This window comes from Protopterus annectens, chromosome 6.part0 (genome assembly GCF_019279795.1).
Source record: "Protopterus annectens isolate FY-2018-M chromosome 6.part0, PAN1.0, whole genome shotgun sequence".
In the NCBI taxonomy this organism is placed as follows: Eukaryota; Metazoa; Chordata; order Ceratodontiformes; family Protopteridae; genus Protopterus; species Protopterus annectens.
The window spans coordinates 614,491,795-614,509,347 of NC_056737.1; the positions used below are offsets into that span (position 1 = coordinate 614,491,795).

Here is a 17,553-nt window from a genome sequence, read left to right on the forward strand (position 1 = left end):
TGCCTAAAAAAGGCACTATGGGGGTGGCAAGAGCCTTAGCCAATATCCGGAATCCCAGGGGAGACAGGTGCAAGCCGTCCCTTGCGAAGCAGCGTGGCTTGTCAAGCATGTCATCCCAGGCAGACAGACACTGGATCCCCTTTGAATGACACCAGACATTAAGCCAATTGTTAAAGCTGATCATCTTGTCTCTATATTGTGGCATCATTCTTGGTGAAGGAAGGATACTGCTCAGGGTCAGGGTCATACCTGCCTGGGCTACATAATCAGAGAGCTCCTCTATGTCTCTTTTCATGTAGTCCAGGGAGGTGCGTCTCAGGTCGTTCACACCAGCATGGACAATGACTGTGTCATATTTGTACTTGCCGTGGAGTGACCAGAGTGCTTGTGTTATGTGGCGGATTCTAGCGCCCGATAGGCAGCTTACTGTGACCCTCTCCTTGTTCAGCCTGGTGAGTGGGACGTCAGTGTGTCTGACTATGGAGTCACCTATGACAAGTATGTTTGGTGTTGTATTTGGCCTTAAGGGCTGTGACTGCTTTGCACACTGCTTTTGTGGTTTATGTGTTGCTTGTGGGGTGTCTTGAGGTAGCAGTCGTTTGGGTGTCTGCTTTGGAGGCCTCTGCTGTTTAGGTAAATTTTTACTCAGAGCCTCCAAGTATGTGTTTGTGTGTTTATGTGTTTGATTCAGTGGTGTGGTAGCATTATGTGAGGCTGGTTTTGTGGTGTGTGTAGTTGCCTTCTCCTCCTGTCTGGTCTTGCCAGTCCTGAGTTGAGAGAGCTCAGCCTCCAGTTTGGCTAAATAGCTGCATCTCTCGCAAGTATTTGTGTTATGTGGGAGGAGGAGAGGGTTGTCTGTGTACATGAGGCAGTTATAACATTGCCTCAAGATTCCCAGATTCACCAGCTGGACCGGAGAGGAGAATGACAACTGACCTTTGGACATGCTAGAATAATATTGGGAATTCCTTAATAATTGAAAACAAGGGCCAGTTGGGAGTGAGGGTGTAGTGCTTTTAATTTTTAGTGCTGACTTATATAATTGCTTTAGTGAGCAAGTGCCAGGTAACATGAGTGCAATGTGTTACAAGTAACTAAATGCAAAAACGACAAACAGTAACTTTCTTTCAAGTGAAACAAGGAACTAGTACAGTAAGCAATGCAGATATCACTAGTGATCCACAGAAGCGCTGAGAAGCCGCGTATTAGGTGGAATTAGCTTCCAGGGAAATAACAAGCAAACAAACAACAAGCATATAAACAAAGCTAGATTCAGCAGGCCTGGATCTAGTCTATGCTAGAGCAAACAAGGTGTACCAATTTCAGTAAGATACAGTTCAAATATTCAGGCACTATAAACCTTTAACCAGAAATTCCCAGCTCAGAAGGGAGTCCAGCCTCTTCTCCCACAAGAGTGCAGACCACGAACCTTCTTAATGTAAAATAACTGGCCTGAAGCCCAAGTGCCTAAACCAGAACTAATACCCTTGGACACTGGGCTCTCAATCAGCAGTTCCCAACTTGGAAGGATGAAAGCTACCTGTCCTGCCACCACAGTGCTTGCCACAAACCTTCCTAATGTAAAACAATTGGTCTGAAGACCAAGTGCTTAATCCAAAAGTCTTAGAATGATAGCTACACTTTAATCAAGTTACAACCAAGCAGTAATAAATACAATTGAATAGAGAATGTCTGGATTAGTGCTCAAGTTACACAAACAAAGCTAGATCCAGCAGGCCCGAATCCAGTCTATGCCACAGCAAACAAGGCGCACCAACTTCGGTAAGAAGCAGTTCAGATATGCATGCACTATAAGCCTTTAACCAGAAATTCCCAGCTCAGAAGGGCAGACTCCAGCCTCTCTTCCCACAAGAGTGCAGACCACGAACCCTCTTAATGTAAAATAACTGGCCTGAAAGCCCAAGTGCTTAAACCAGAATTAATACACTTTTAGAATAACAGACACTGAGCCCTCAATCAGCAGTTCCCAACCTAGAAGGATGTAAGCTACCTGTTCTGCCACAACAGTGCAGACCACAAACCCTCTCAGTGCAAAACAACTGGTCCGAAGCCCAAGTGTTTAAACCAAAAGGCTTAGAATGAGTTACACCAAGCAGTAATAAATACAATTGAGTATTTTTAAGATGATGCAAAAGTAAAATGAAGTAGGTAGAAACACAAGTACAGTAAAAGCAGATACTATCTACCTGGTTCCCAGATCTCTTATTACCTCTTCTGTATTAAGGGGGCTGCCGCCTATGTGGTAATTTGTTGTTTTGTTTTTCCCAGACGGGATGACTATGCATTTTTTGGCATTTAGCTTGAGGCCATGACTTTGACACCAGATGTCTGTTTCAGTAAGGCCTTTTTGAAGGATGTCTGTGTCAGCTGGAGAGTCAATTATGGCTCCCAGTTTGCAGTCATTGGTGAATTTGGTTAGCCATAGTCTTCCTGTGTTTGCCTGTACTTCTGAGAAATATATGCCGAACAGTAGGGGTCCCAGAACCGAGCCTTGCGGGACACCACTTGTGCTTGTGACTGGTTTACAGTCAGACCTGGAGCCCACTATTCTTACTGTGTGAGTTCTGTCTCTAAGCCAGTTGGCAACCCATCTTGTGGCGTAGGGGTTTATGTTCAGGCTGGTGAGTTTTTCTATAATACACGAGTAAGGAATGGTGTCAAATGCCTTGGCAAGTTCAAGGTAGGCTGTGTGAAAGACCTTTCCCTCGTCTATGGCCTTGGTGACTGTCTCGAAGAAGTCAACCAGGTTTAGTAGGCATGATCTGCCCTTAACAAAGCCGAACTGGGTCAGGTCAAGTGTTTGGAGGTTCCCAATGTCTTTGTTAATGAGTTCCATGATGATGCGCTCCATAGCCTTGCAGACCAGGCTAGTCAGGCTTATGGGGCGATGGTTACCAGGGTCAGTTATGGCCCCTCTTTTGTGGAGTGGAAGAATAGTTGCTGTGCCCCATTCTATGGGCACGTATAGCCTGCGGGAGAGTCTGAGATTGAACAGTGTGTTAAGGTGAGGGGTTAGTTCATTCTGTAGTTCATGCAAGACGCAGCCTGGGACACCATCTGGCCCCATTGATGCTGTGTTTTTGGCTTTTGAAAGGGCTGTTTTCACCTGTGCTTCTGTGATTTCCAGGACACTACGCTTTTCCGGTATTGTTGTAGGCCCTTTTTGAAGGGGAGAGGGAGGTGAAGTTTGCAATGAATCTATCTGCCAGGATGTTGGCAATATCAGTAGGTTCAGTATATTTGGTGCAATTTTGCACTAGCTCAGAGCATAACTGTGAGTTGCCACTTAGATTCTTGACATAGCTAAAAAAGGCTTTGTGGTTATTTTTTGAATCCTTGGCTATTTTTCTTTCGAAGTTACCCTTGGATTATTTTATGACTGACCTTAGTTTCTTACTGATACTGATCAGGGATGTCTTTCCTTCTTGGGATTTGCTTTTTTTCTGAACTAGTTTCCTCCTTTTGTTGTATAACCTGTTTATGGCAGGGGTCCACCAGACGGGTTTCCTTTTCTTAGGAGAGTGAGTCTTGGTTTTGCTAGGGATGGCACAATCCATGCATCCTTGTAGGTGCTCATAGAGTGCAACTGTAAAGGATTCTACATCTTGGGCAGTGTTATCCATTAGCGTAGGGGCTGTGAAACTTACCACCTCTGCCTTAAGTAAGGTGAAGTTTGCTTTAGAAAAGTTTTTCACTGTGGTTTCCTTGGTTGGAGGTGGTGGTGGGGTGTGGACATCTAGGGTGATTAGTTTATGGTCTAATCTAACCAGTGACTGGTTGACCTCTGGTATGGAACACCTGTCGCCCATGTTGGTGATGACCAGGGTCCAATATGTTGTGGCCTCTGGTAGGGGAGTTTACCAGCTGATCCAGGGCATTTGATTTGATAAATTCCAGGAAGCGCTGAGCCTGGGAGTTTGTACTCAAGTAGTTTTCCCAGTTAATGGTAGCGTAATTGAAATCGCCCAATATCAGGGTGTTCAGTAGGACCTTCATGTTTTCCAGTGTCTCCAGAAAGGTGGAGTGGTGGTCCTGGGTCATGGAGGGTGATCTGTAGCAGGCCATAATTTGCACTGCAGATTTGCCCGATGTTAGTTGCACATGGACGATCTCAGAGGTATCATGCTGCGCCACTAACCTGGAGGTGTGGGTATCCTTGATGAATATGGATACACCCCCTCCTTTTGTGTTTCGGTCAGTGTTGTGTGGCCAAAATGTGTGGTATGAGTTGTAGCCCAGTAGTGCTGGAGTGCTCTCTGGAGCCTTGAACCAGTTTTCAGTTACTGCACAGATGTCGACTTTCTCCATACTGAGGAGTGCTTCGAGCACATACATTTTGAGATTTAAACTCCTGGCAAATTGGAATAACATTTCAAAGGGCAACTCAGCACACAGGATGAGAATGTCTGCTAACCAAATTAACATGGTCACTAAGTGAGTATGTGTAATATCTTTTAAACCAAACTATGAATATGTGCCATATTAATATTTCTGTTAATAACTTGACCCAGATATAGTATACATGGTACTTCATGGTAACAAATGAAATCTTACATAAGGCTACAAAAAACATCGTTGGCACCTGCTATATGCCAGTGCTTGCTAGACTAAAACTGCTAGATTTGCCACAAACTCCCCACATAGATATCATCACTGCATTGCTCTATGCCAACTAAATCTAGAACTACCCAATCTCTTAATATTTTCCTAACTTACAACAGCTTATGGCATAGAATATCAACCCGATAAATGCCCTGCCCTCCACAACCTAATACAACCTCAATGCAATAAAAGACACCCGAGATCCTCAGACAGATTTCTACTACAAGTCACAAAAGCAAATAACTATGGAGACTCTCAACTCCAATCAGATCTCTAATTTTGGAACTCAGTCCCCCAGTACATCTTAACTAATCCCAACCCCTCACATTTCAAAATACTTCTCAAGGCTCATCTAGCTAAGTCTTGGCTCTGTTCTTGTCTACTGCCTGGCTAATCTTCACCCTATATTCCTGACCTCACCTTTGCCATTACTGTATTTCTCACTACTTTCTTATAATTTTCAGCTGATGTTATCCATCTCATCTTACCTTCCCTCTCTCTTAGACGTCCTTTCCTCCTCTTTCTCTCTGAATCTTCTATCTATTCATAGGTTCATAGGTTCATACTAGGCTATCTGCCCAAGGGCATTTATAAGCCTAGCCAGAGTGTGTTTGGCTTTCGCCACCCATTTTAAATTAATTTTGCTATGCCCTTTTTCGAGGTTAGTATACTGTGCCTCTGTCTAACAGTGACACAGAAGTGATACCCGGGGTAAACCTACGATCTCCCATCCACTCATCAAGATTCCTCTTGAAGAGAGTCAATGAGGGGTTCTGCCTAACCTGGACTGGGATTTTATTCCAGAGTGAAGGGAGCCTCTGGGTTATGAATCTGTCCCTCCTGCATGTCCTATTTATTTCAGTGCTGAGGTTCAAGTCTCTCGAGCACGTAGCTTGATGGGATTTGGATTTTCTGAGGTGCAGCATGTCCATTAATTCCGGGTTGGACATGGCTTTATACGTCAGGCACAGATTGTCTCTGAGCAGGCGGTATGCCACTGAGTAGAGCTGCAGTTTCTTTAACCGGGCAGCATACGGCATCTGTTTGAGCCCTTTGATCCTCTTGGTGAGGTACTTTTGGGGTATTTCCAGTTGCTGCAGGTGTCTGGTAAGGTACATTCCAAAAGGGGCATTGTACTCAATTATGGGCCTGATGAGGGATGAGTAAAGAGGCACGATGACCTCCCCTGATCTAGATGTGAATCCCTTCATGATTAGGTGGGCTATATAAAATGTTTTTCTAACCACTTTGGCCACGTGGTTGTCAAATGAGAGATTGCTATCAACTTGGGTCCCCAGTTCCCTAATTACTTCTTCTGTACTTAATGGATTACCACCTATGTGGTAATTTGTGGGCGTTTTGTTTTTGCCAAAGGGGATGACTATACACTTTTTGGCGTTCAGCTTGAGGCCATGACTCTGGCACCAGTTGTCTGTTTCTATGAGGCCTTTTTGGAGGATGCTTGTGTCGGCTGGAGAGTCTATTATGGCGCCCAGTTTGCAGTCATCTGCGAACTTGGTCTGCCACAGTCCTTCCGTGTTGGCCTGTACCTCCGAGAATAACATACTGAACAAGAGAAGTCATCTATCTACTTTCATGTTAATTACCCTCCTGAATCTATGCTATATCCTGATTTACCCTGCTTTTATATTATTATGGCATCTTTGACTATTTTTTAAGTGTAAGATAAAGTCATTTGTCCTTTTGACTATTTTATTCTGTACCAAATATGTTAATGTTATACTTTTGCAATGTTTGCTTTTTTTTGTATCTAATGGAGCTTTTCTCCCCAGGCCTCCATTGAAAATGGACTTCTGTCCAGTTGGACTTTTCCGGTAAACAAATATCAATTAAATAAATAAATAAATATGCAGCTTAGTAATAAATATACATACATGCATACATATTTTTCTGTAAATCTCTCAGGAATTGTCTGCCCAGATGCATTGTATTTCAGTGTTTCACATGCTCAGTCACCATAAAGATCAAGAATGTCCTTCAGACAAATATTGATACACTCTACTGGAGAAAATATCAGTTATTTTCAACAACGTTTATGAATATATGCCATAAATTAAAATCATATTAATAAGTTGAACCAGAAAGTGTTTCTAAGGTATTTCATGGTATCAAATAAAAGCATACAAAACGAAGGAAAACTGTGCACTGAAAGTTGCTGTCTAACTAGCACTGATTTGCAAATATTTACATCTGTCCATTAAATATGCACATAAATCATAATTATGTAAATATCTCAAAAACAGAGTGACACTTAGAAAACTGCTATGCAACAAATTGTAAAACACATAATCACAAAGAAAAAAATTCTTCTTTGATTGCATCCAGACAGTGTACTCACTAGCTAGCAACTAAATTTTACAAACGATGACAATTTCTCTGGCTCTTATTTCTCAGTTTCTGTTTTTACACAGAGAGCTGAAACTAAGCTGTTAATCAGTGTACCATCATCTTGGAGGTCCCATTTTTAATTACTGTTGAAAAGACTGCACAGGAAGGTACAAGGATCACACTACAGTATTAGAATCCTTGAACTGTAGCTTATACATTATAAAACTCTTTTTGGGAGCAGCAACTGCTGGCCATTACACCAGGCAGCAGTATTTATATACCTCTGAAGCCAGGAATCAGCCCTCTACACACTGATGGCAGTGGTACAGAAATAAAAGCCCACAAACTGTCAGTACAAACTGTAACAAAAAATATCACCTTATTTTTCACTGACTTAATGTGTTCTGCCATTATGAAAGTCAAGAGATTCACCACCAAGATAGCAAATAGCTTCTCAAAATCAAAAAACTCAGAAACAACATAAATGAACACAAGAAACTATTCTAAAATATGAAAGACAAATAAAACTTCCTAATTGATGTAAACTGTCTATTACTGAAATTAAGTAGGAACAAAGAATCTGACAGACCAGTAGTGTTGAAGAACATCAGTGACCTATATTAGAATCCCAACTGGCATAAGTTCTCCTCCAAAGGCATTAGGCATAACTCCACAAAGTTATCCTTAGCATCATTGCCAAACATTCCTTAGTACAAACCTAACAAGACTCTGACGGCACTATTTCTGGAAAAGTGCAAGACAAGAAAGACCAAGACACGAGTACACAGTACAAGCATAATAAGTCTAGAGCCATTTCTATTTAAACATCTGAAATGGCTAAATTATTCTATTGCAATAAGCCCACTGCTGCTCTGAGTATTCTATTTATACTATGATTACATGCAACCACTTACAACATTACCCACCAATACATAGAAAATGTTTTTCTAGTCTTGGGTTCCCCTGAGAAAGCTGTACAAGCCATCTAGCACTGTAAAGATATGGTCAATGAAGCAACACTAGAAGAACGCATATCAGATCACAACAATAACGGCACAGATTTACAGAGTTACAGGGAGCTAGAATTGCTAGCATTAACGCCATGCTGTCTGGCATCCCCTAACTATCTAGAAAAATACCTAACACAATGGGTAATCAAAACTGTTTACAAAAGGCATATCTTTCTCAGCATTGTTGTTGTTTGCATTCATGTCCATGCCATTAGGAATGTAAACTGCAAAAGAACAAGACTGTGATGAAATGGTCACCTACGAATCAGAACACAGTACTATCTGACATCACAACAGTAAGCACAGACATTTCAGATTGATCTCTACCAGGCTTGAATTTCTTGGACTGTACCCCATGCAGTCTCTGGGAAGTGGGTGAAAGAGATGGAAAATATCTGACAAAATTCACATTCAGAAAAATAACACATAGTTATGTTACTGTGGCTCAAAATGAAGAACAGCATTCTTCCATTTCCGGCCAGCAGAGAGAGGCTTGCAGTACTTCTTACAAGTCAGTGGACATTTTTCCCAGTGCCACATCCTGACTTCCCCTGTCTACTAATGTACTGTCAATGCTCATAACTGAAACGCAGGGTTATGGCAGTTCAGGGAAGAAATGTTTAATAAACAGCTAAAAGTCTTTACCAACCTGCTCTGAGGTATCGTTTAACGATCATCTCATTCTGCTGCTGATCTCTTCCAGCTATCACAAGGTAGTTTTCTGATGTGATAAACCACAAAAACTTTTCAAACCTGCCAAGGAGAAATAAACAATTTTATATGTTAACAACATTTCTGGTTGTTATTACAAGTACGTACATTGTTTTAGAAAGTCCTATCTTTGTTAAACTGCATTAACTGAATGTTAGTAGTAAAGAATATACTCTCTCTCTCTCTCTCTCTATATATATATATATAGATATACTCTTCTACATAGTATGTCTTGTTTGGATTTTTATACTATTTTTGATTCTGTAAGTATGACTCCATCTATCATTATGCATGCAGTAAAAATTTGTTATATAAATGTGTGTGTGTGTGTGTGTATATATATATATATATATATATATATATATATATATATATATATATATATATATGGGTCTAAGTTACAACGTCGACAGATGAGAAGACCGACAGCGAAATCACCAACGCGAGAAGATCGACGGATGAAAACACCGACGCGGAGAACACCGAGATGGGGAAAGGATGTGTAAGTATGCGGTAGTGACGGACGTTAGGGTGCGAGTAAGGTAAGTGTGCGATGTTGGCGGTCTGTAGAGGTAGGGGTGGGTTAAGTGAGTTAGGGTTAGGGCGCGAGTTTGGTAAGGGTGCAGCAGTGAATGTTTTGGGTTAGGGGCGGGTTAAGTGAGTTAGGGTTAGGGCGCGAGTTAGGTAAGGGTGCAGTAGTGAATGTTTTGGGTTAGGGGCGGGTTAAGTGAGTTAGGGTTAGGGCGCGGGTTAGGTAAGGGTGCAGTAGTGAATTTGTTTGGGTTAGGGGCGGGTTAAGTGAGTTAGGGTCAGGACGCGGGTTAGATTAGTGTGCGATAGTGACGGACCTTAGGGTTAGGGTTTCGGTTAGGGTAGTGGATAGTTGTGTATGTAAGGTTTAGTGTTTGTTTGTTAGGATTTAGGTGTGGTTGTGTTGTGTGTGTGGTTTTTGGTCAGGGAATTTGTTTTGTTTCTTGGTTGTTGTGATGATGTGTTGAGTGTGTGTGGTGTCGTGTTTGTGAGCTGTCGATGATGTGGTGTCGGTGATGTCGTTGTCGATGTTGTGTGCTGTCTGTGTTATAACCTAGAACCATATATATATATATATATATATATATATATATATATATATAGGTCCTTGTTTTGTCAACAGTATGGTTAATCGAACTGTACTTTGTCAAAATTAATTTAGCGAAAGTGCATTTTGTCGAAAATGCACTTCTGCTAAAGAAAACAAAAAACCAAAAACACGGCGTTAGCATGTACCTTTAGTTGTACATCAACATATACTGTTGATGTACAACTAAGGAAACTCTTGTTGAGATCGTAGTACAGTGGAGATAAGGGAATATTCCCTTTTCCCCACTGTAGTGCGATCTCGGAGTGAGAATATTAAAGTAGGGGGTGCGGGGGGCTTTTTTTTTTTAATGTTTAGTTTTTTTTTTATTTGTCCGCGAAAGTGCATTTTCGACAAAATGCACTTTCGCGAAAGTCAGATATATATATATATATATATATATATATATATATATATATATATATACACACACACACACACACACACACACACACACACACACACACACGAGAGTTACATCTGTCCAGGTTGCAAGTTAAGTTAAAAAGGCTCTTTGGACCAGTTCAGTTTCACACTTAAATTATTTATTTAAGTCTGTTGTCATCTTCATGCTTTAGAGGTGAGAATAACAAAACTTAAAATGTCGAACGGAGTCGTTTTTCCCAGGGCAAGTAAACACTTGCCCAACGTGGGGAATAATGCCTTTTTCCCCACCTTACTATAATCCCAGAGTTGGTATATATAGTTAAAGGGGTGTGGGGAGGGAATCGTAGCCCCATACATCAGGGGATGTGTGGAACGTAGCCCCCCACCTAAGGTGGGTTTCGGATAGTAAGGTGTGTTGTAGTGTAGTTTTGGGCAAATGTTTACTTGCTCTGGGAAAAATGACGTGATTTGGCATTTTATGTTTTGTTATTCTCATCTCTATGAATTCGTCTTCGTTGTTATGGACATTTGGCAATGTAAAGTAGATTCATTTATTACATACACAAACACACACATGCACGCACATTGTGGTGTTGAAGAGTGAAATTCCTCTTCATCTTCAGCTTTCTAGCAGACACCTGTAGGGTTTGGGCCAAAATTGACTTGTATTAGGAAATGGTCATAATTCACTCCACCTTGACTAAAGCCCCAGTTCCAGCTGAAGTAAAGCAACCCCAAAGCATGATACTGCCACCACCATGCTTCACCGTGGGGATGGTGTTCTTTTGGTGACGCAAAATGTTGTTTTTGTGCCAAGCACACCTTTTGGAATTGCGGCCAAAAAGTTCAACCTTGGTCTCATCAGACCATAACACATTTTCTCACATGCTTTTGGGAGACTTTATGTATTGTTTTGCAAATTTTAGCTTGGCCTGGATGTTTTTCTGTGTAAAAAAAAAGGCTTCTGTCTTGCAACCCTACCCCATAGTCCAGACATATGGAGAATACGGGAGATTGTTGTCACATGCAGTATACAGCCAGTACTTGCCAGAAATTTCTGCAGCTCCTTCAGTGTTGCTGTAGGTCTCTTGGCAGCCTCCCTGACCAGTTTTTGTCTTGTCTTTTCATCAGTTTTGGAGGGATGTCCAGTTCTTTGCAACATCACTGTTGTCCCATATTTTCTCCATTGTTTGATGACTGGCTTTACTGTGTTCCATGTTATATCCACTGTTGTGGAAATTTTTTTGTACTGTTCTCCTGACTGAATCTTTCAACAATGAGATCCATTTAATGCTTTTATAAGCTCTCTGTGTACCATGGCTTTTGCTGTAGCAGGCAACTGAGTAAATGTCAGGAAAATCCTGCTAGGACAGCTGAACTTTATTTGGGGTTAATCAGAGCCTCTTTAATTGATAGCAGGTGTGTACCCCAAGAAGACTGAATGCTGTAATTAAATCAAAAGGTGCTTCAACAAAGTATTACTTTAAGGGTGTGCACACTTATGCAACCAGCATATTGTACATGTTTTTTATTTTTTATATTTTTCCCCTAACAGATTTGTTTGTTTTTCAATTGAATTGTACAGGTTATAGGTCACATTAAAAGTGGGAAAAGTTTTGAAATGATTTATTGTGGTCTCATTTTTTTATATCACAAAAACCTGCCATTTTATCAGGGGTGTGTACACTTTTTATAGCCACTGTGTGTGTGTGTATATATATATATATATATATATATATATATATATATATATATATATATCTATATAAAAATATATAAATATATATATATATATATATATATATAAATATATATATATATATATATATATATATATATATATATATATATATATATATATATATATATATATAGACACTATACTATATTATTACTGCATCTGTTTCTTTTTCAGAACTGGTTTAATGTTCACTGCTGCATTTAGTCCTGGCTAAATTTTGGCCCAAACCCTACAGGTGTTTTATCCGCATTAAAATGTAAAATCCACACATATTCTGCTATTTCAAGTTTACTGTTGATGTCACCCCCTCTTATGTTAGAACAAACTACCTGAATGGTCCTAAACTTAAAAATATGTTGTGGGCCTTCCTCCACCTGATGTTTAGAAAGTGCATTAGTCAAACCTTTACGTCTAATGTCTGATAAATGCTCTGTAATCCTATCTTTCAATTTCATAGTGCACTTCTTTTTCTTTCGTCTCTTCCCATTTGGGGTAGCCACAGAGGATCATCTGTTTCCATTTCTGCTTGTCCTCTGAATCTTACTCTGTCACACCAGCCACCTGCATGTCCTCTCACCACATCCATAAACCTTATGTTAGGCCTTCCTCTTTTCCTCTTACCTGGCAGCTTCATCCTTAGCATCCTTTTCCCAATATACCCTGCATCCCTCCTCAGTACATGTCCAAACCACCGCAATCTCACCTCTCTGGCTTTGTCGCCAAACCGTCCAACCTGGGTTGACCTTCTAATATACTTATTCCTAACCCTGTCTACCCTCGTCACACCCAGTGCAAATCATAACATCTTTAACTCTGCCACATCCAGCTCTGACTCCTGCCTTTTTGTCAATGCCACTGTCTCCAACCCATATAACATAGCTTGTCTCACTACCCTCTTGTAGATCTTCCCTTTCACTCTTACTGGTATTTGTCTGTCACAAATCACTCCTGACACTCTTCTCTACCCTGCCTGTACTCTCTTCTTCACCTCTCTTCCACACTCGTCATTACTCTGAACTGTTGATCCCAAGTATTTAAACTCATCCACCTTCGCCAGCTCTACTCCCTGCATCCTCACCATTCCTCTATCCTCCCTCTCATTCACACACATATATTCTGTCTTAGTCCTGCTGACCTTCTTTCCTCTCCTCTCTAGAGCATATCTCCACCTCTTCAGGGTCTCCTCAACCAGGGAAATGAAGATAAGTCAATCTACCCAAAGGGAAGCAAACTTATTCTTATTCTTAACATAGGATAAAATACAAAAAAAAAATAAATAAAAAAAAAAAAAAAGAGGGGGAGGACAAAAACATATAAGGATGCATCAAATCCAGGCCACCACATTCAGGACAGCCATAAAGAACAGCCTGCTTAACAGGGTTGAAACACTAACCTAAAAAAATTGGAAAACCTGATTACTCTAGAAAAATTCCTTTGAACAGGGAAACAAATACACACAAACCATACAGGAAAAAATAAACAGGTGGTAATCCAGTAAGCCTTCTTAAGAACAGATAAATGAAATATTTAATGTTTTCCAGAAAAAAACTGCAGAAAGTATTTTGAAAGAGTATCCCAAAATGCATCAACATTACCCCAGGACTCAAAAAGGCAGACCCCAACACCTTGACACTCTCAAGAGGATGAAATATCCTCTATAAGAGGCAAGCAACTCAATCTGGAAAACACAGCATAATTAAAACACAGCCCTGTAATATGCTGACTGGGCAATGGGAAAGAGCAGAGAGGGGAAAAAAGACTTTACTATAATCTGTGAAGATGGTGAGGTCATCAGCATAAATCCAAAAGGGACAGTGACCCAAAGGAGCACTGCATACTGTCTGATAGACCACAACATGCAGAGCCACTGTAAACAAAAAACTCCTCAGGAGGACACTCCTAAAGTCAAGTAATTTAACAGATTGCTTGAGCAGTGGAAGACACGTGCTATGACATGTTGGAAAGTATAAGATTCACCCTTACAGAAGAAACAATGCTACACATTAACCGAAGTAGAAGGGCAAAAGCTTGCTTGATCTTGGATTTTCAGTTAAAAAAAAATTGTTTACCAGGTACGTCCAACTGGGAAAACGCATTTTTAACTGAGGCCCAAGGAGAAAACCTCCAGTACATTTCCACAGATATAAACATTCTGGACATAATATTTATTCTGTATATGATGGAAATATAATCTACAAAAGTATAGTGCTTATATTTAAGAATATATTATGGTCGTCACTGCTACTCCCACCATAATTAATACTAGCGACTTCATTTAGAGTCAGAATTAGAACTAATGTAAAGAAGATTTGTCTCCGTCTATATTGCATTTTAGACTTCTACTTATATTTAAGCTTCTATTGTGGTCGCTACAGTGACTGATATCTTAATTTAATGCTAGCGACTTTATTTTGAGTTGAGAAGCTACATTTAATGTCTATTAAGCCTCTTGCTTTTGTTTGGCGGTATATTATACCCATATTCTGAGTGAAACATGCCTGCTACTAGATCTTGGTGACAGTATATAACTATTGTTTTCTTTTCTGCTTCCTAATTTTGTTCCAGGCCTCCCTCTTTTTCTCCTAGGTGGCTCCCTCGACTCTAAGCCCCTACATGCTCCTTGAATAAGAGGAAATAAAATACCCCCTGCTGAAAACAGAGCGAAGACGCTGCTCTTCACTGTTAAATAAAAGGTGGTTAAATAGTTCTAATTACCTTTATCTGTAATCTGCTATATAGGATCCACGGATACCTTAGTATTAGGGATTCCCCCTGGATTCACTCAAAATTGATATTGGACACTAGAAACTTACTCAAAAATTGGAACCTACAAAAATAACAGAAAAAGGCTATATATCCAGCCGAGAATACATGATATGGTAACAGTAGGGGACTGCTTTAGCCCTTCGTTAAGCCCTGGGCTCACTTCGCTCCCCTCCCTGCCCCCATATCCCACCCGCCCCCACTACCTCTACATTTATAGCCATAAAACCACTCCCTCTAGCACTAGGTCCAATCACCTCTGCTTACTAAGTAATCCCTCACCCAATCTCTGGCAACTCCTCCAATCTTGTACCTACCCACCCCCGCCCTCTCCCTCCACTCTCTCATTCCATAAGTCACCCATTCTCTCTCTCTATCATCTGTAAGTGTATTTTTTAGGGCCCATTTCCATAAGTACATAGAGATGTGGTACTTTTTTCTTGTACCGTTTCTATTAACCTCTTATTTTACAACCTTGTATGAAACCCAAAATATTTTAGGGCTCTCAACTTCTACGACTGAGACCAATACTATTGGAATTAAACTCACTAACTTTTATCATGTTCATGGTACTTGGGAGGACGCAACCTCCTGCTCGCTGCTACCTCATCCAGTTACCTCAAAAAAAAATATTAGCCCCAAACTGAAGTATACTTACAAAATTGTAGATAAATTCCTGAAACTTATCTCCAAATTCAGACTTAATCTGCTACCACATGGGGACATACACCCCAACCCTGGCCCTACCAGCATTGACCAGCATTCCTCCCCTTTCATGGACCTTAGTTCCAATCCTATTACTGCCCGCCCTACTAATTCTCTTCTTACCTGTCATCTGAACATCAGAAGCATCAACAACAAGGTACATGAACTTCATGCAGTATTGGCTGACCTTTCCCCAGAGATCTTGTGTCCAACTGAAACATGGTTAAAACCCACAACTACCGACAATGAAATACTAATCCCTGGGTATAATATACATAGGAGAGACCGAGTCCCCAGGAAAGGAGGTGGGGTAGCCATACTATATAAATCCGATCTAATTGTATCTATCGATGTCATGCAACCGCCTCAGATTAACAATGCAGAAATCCTTATTTCCAAGCTTCAGATTAACATCAATAAATTTATCTATATAATTTGTGTGTATATTCCCCCAGGTAATAATATAGATACTCTCAAAGCCACCCTTCACTGGATATCAACTCACTTCCCTCAAGAGACCTTAGTTCTCGGAGACTTTAATATAGATTGGACTACCTGTTCCCCTTTAAGCTCCCTCCACACATATTAATCTACACTCTTTCACGCAAATTATTAATACTCCCACCAGGATAGGCAAGTCTAACCAGAAAGACAGTATACTTGACTGGGTGCTTATTAATAGTCATCCTGACCTTTATACATCTGGCACCCTCCCTGATAGCCTAAGTGACCACCATTTCACCTACATAATTAAGCACAAAATAGCCATTCCAAAGCAACCTACACTAAGAGCTGTCAGAAATAAAAAGAAATTTGACTTAACCAAATTTCAACTAGAATTAAATTCCTGTAACTGGGCAATACTAAAACATTTACCCTTAGATGAAGCAGTGCAGTACTTCAACAAAAAATTCCTAGAAATTCTTAATTTTCATGCTCCTATTCGTTCAAAGAAAACCAAAACTGTAGATGTTCCTTGGCTTTCAAAAGAAACAAGGCAGAAAATTAATCTCAGAAATAAAGCTTGGTCTGTTTGGCGTACTACTAAACTCCCTCCTGACCAAATTAAATATAGACAACTTAGGAATGAAACTAAAAGACTAATCTTACTAGATAAAAGACAATACTATTGTAAACTGCAAACTGAACATCAAAACTGTCCACAAAAATTCTGGGCTGGACTAAATAAACTTCTTCACCCTGGTCGCACTACTACCCCTGTCCCTGCTACACTCATCGATAAATCCCCTGATGAAGTCTCCAATAGCTTTAACCGCTTCTTCACCGAGACAATTCAAACTCTTTCTAATCAACTGCCACTCAGCTCCCATACCCTTGACACTCCCACCTACAAAAATATTCCCCTATTTACCTTTCAACCTGTAGCAACTTCATTCATCTGCAAATTAATCAAAAAACTAAAACCCTCCACACTCTCAGCTGATCAACTCCCAGCTGAATACTTGCAAAAAACAGCTGAGGCCATTGCCTACCCTGTGTCAATTCTCATCAATCGCTCCTTAGCAGAGGCCAAAATCCCCGATATCTGGAAGATATCCTATGTAATTCCTCTCCACAAAGGTGGCACTTCCACAGAGCTCTCTAACTACAGGCCCATATCTATACTTTCCCCTCTAGCAAAGATAATGGAAAAATGTGTTCAGAAACAGTTCATGCAACACCTACTCGTCAACCACCTATTGGCGGATACCCAACATGGTTTCAGACCTCTCCATAGTACTACCTCAGCCCTTCTAGTCTTCTCTAATACCATAAACACCTATCGAAATAATAATAATATCTCATCTGCACTATTCCTGGATCTGTCCAAAGCCTTCGATATGGTGGATCATAAACTTCTAATCAACAAACTGCTTTCACTTTGTCTGGATACTATTGCCATACAATGGTTTAGTTCCTATCTAAATGGCAGAAAACAAGCAGTTTTATGGCAGACTAAACTCTCTAATTTACTACCCAATACACTGGGAGTCCCTCAAGGATCCATTTTAGGGCCACTGTTATTTTCCATCTTTATCAATGACCTGCATACAGTCATACCTAATGCCAGTTGTATACAATATGCAGACGACTCCACGTTGATATGCTCTGGTACAACCCCCTCAGAGTTACAATTATTAACCCAG

The 17,553-nt window shown here is 40.4% G+C and overlaps 1 protein-coding gene across 1 annotated transcript in view; it reads right to left on the reverse strand.

The window, feature by feature from the left end:
* NEMF (nuclear export mediator factor) overlaps nucleotides 1–17,553 on the reverse strand; it is a 1,922,187-nt gene that overhangs the window by 951,694 nt on the left and 952,940 nt on the right. Inside the window, exon 17 of the mRNA XM_044074284.1 lies at nucleotides 8,632–8,735. Within this exon, the coding sequence (XP_043930219.1) occupies nucleotides 8,632–8,735 (104 nt within the window). The remainder of the gene's footprint in view (nucleotides 1–8,631; nucleotides 8,736–17,553) is intronic.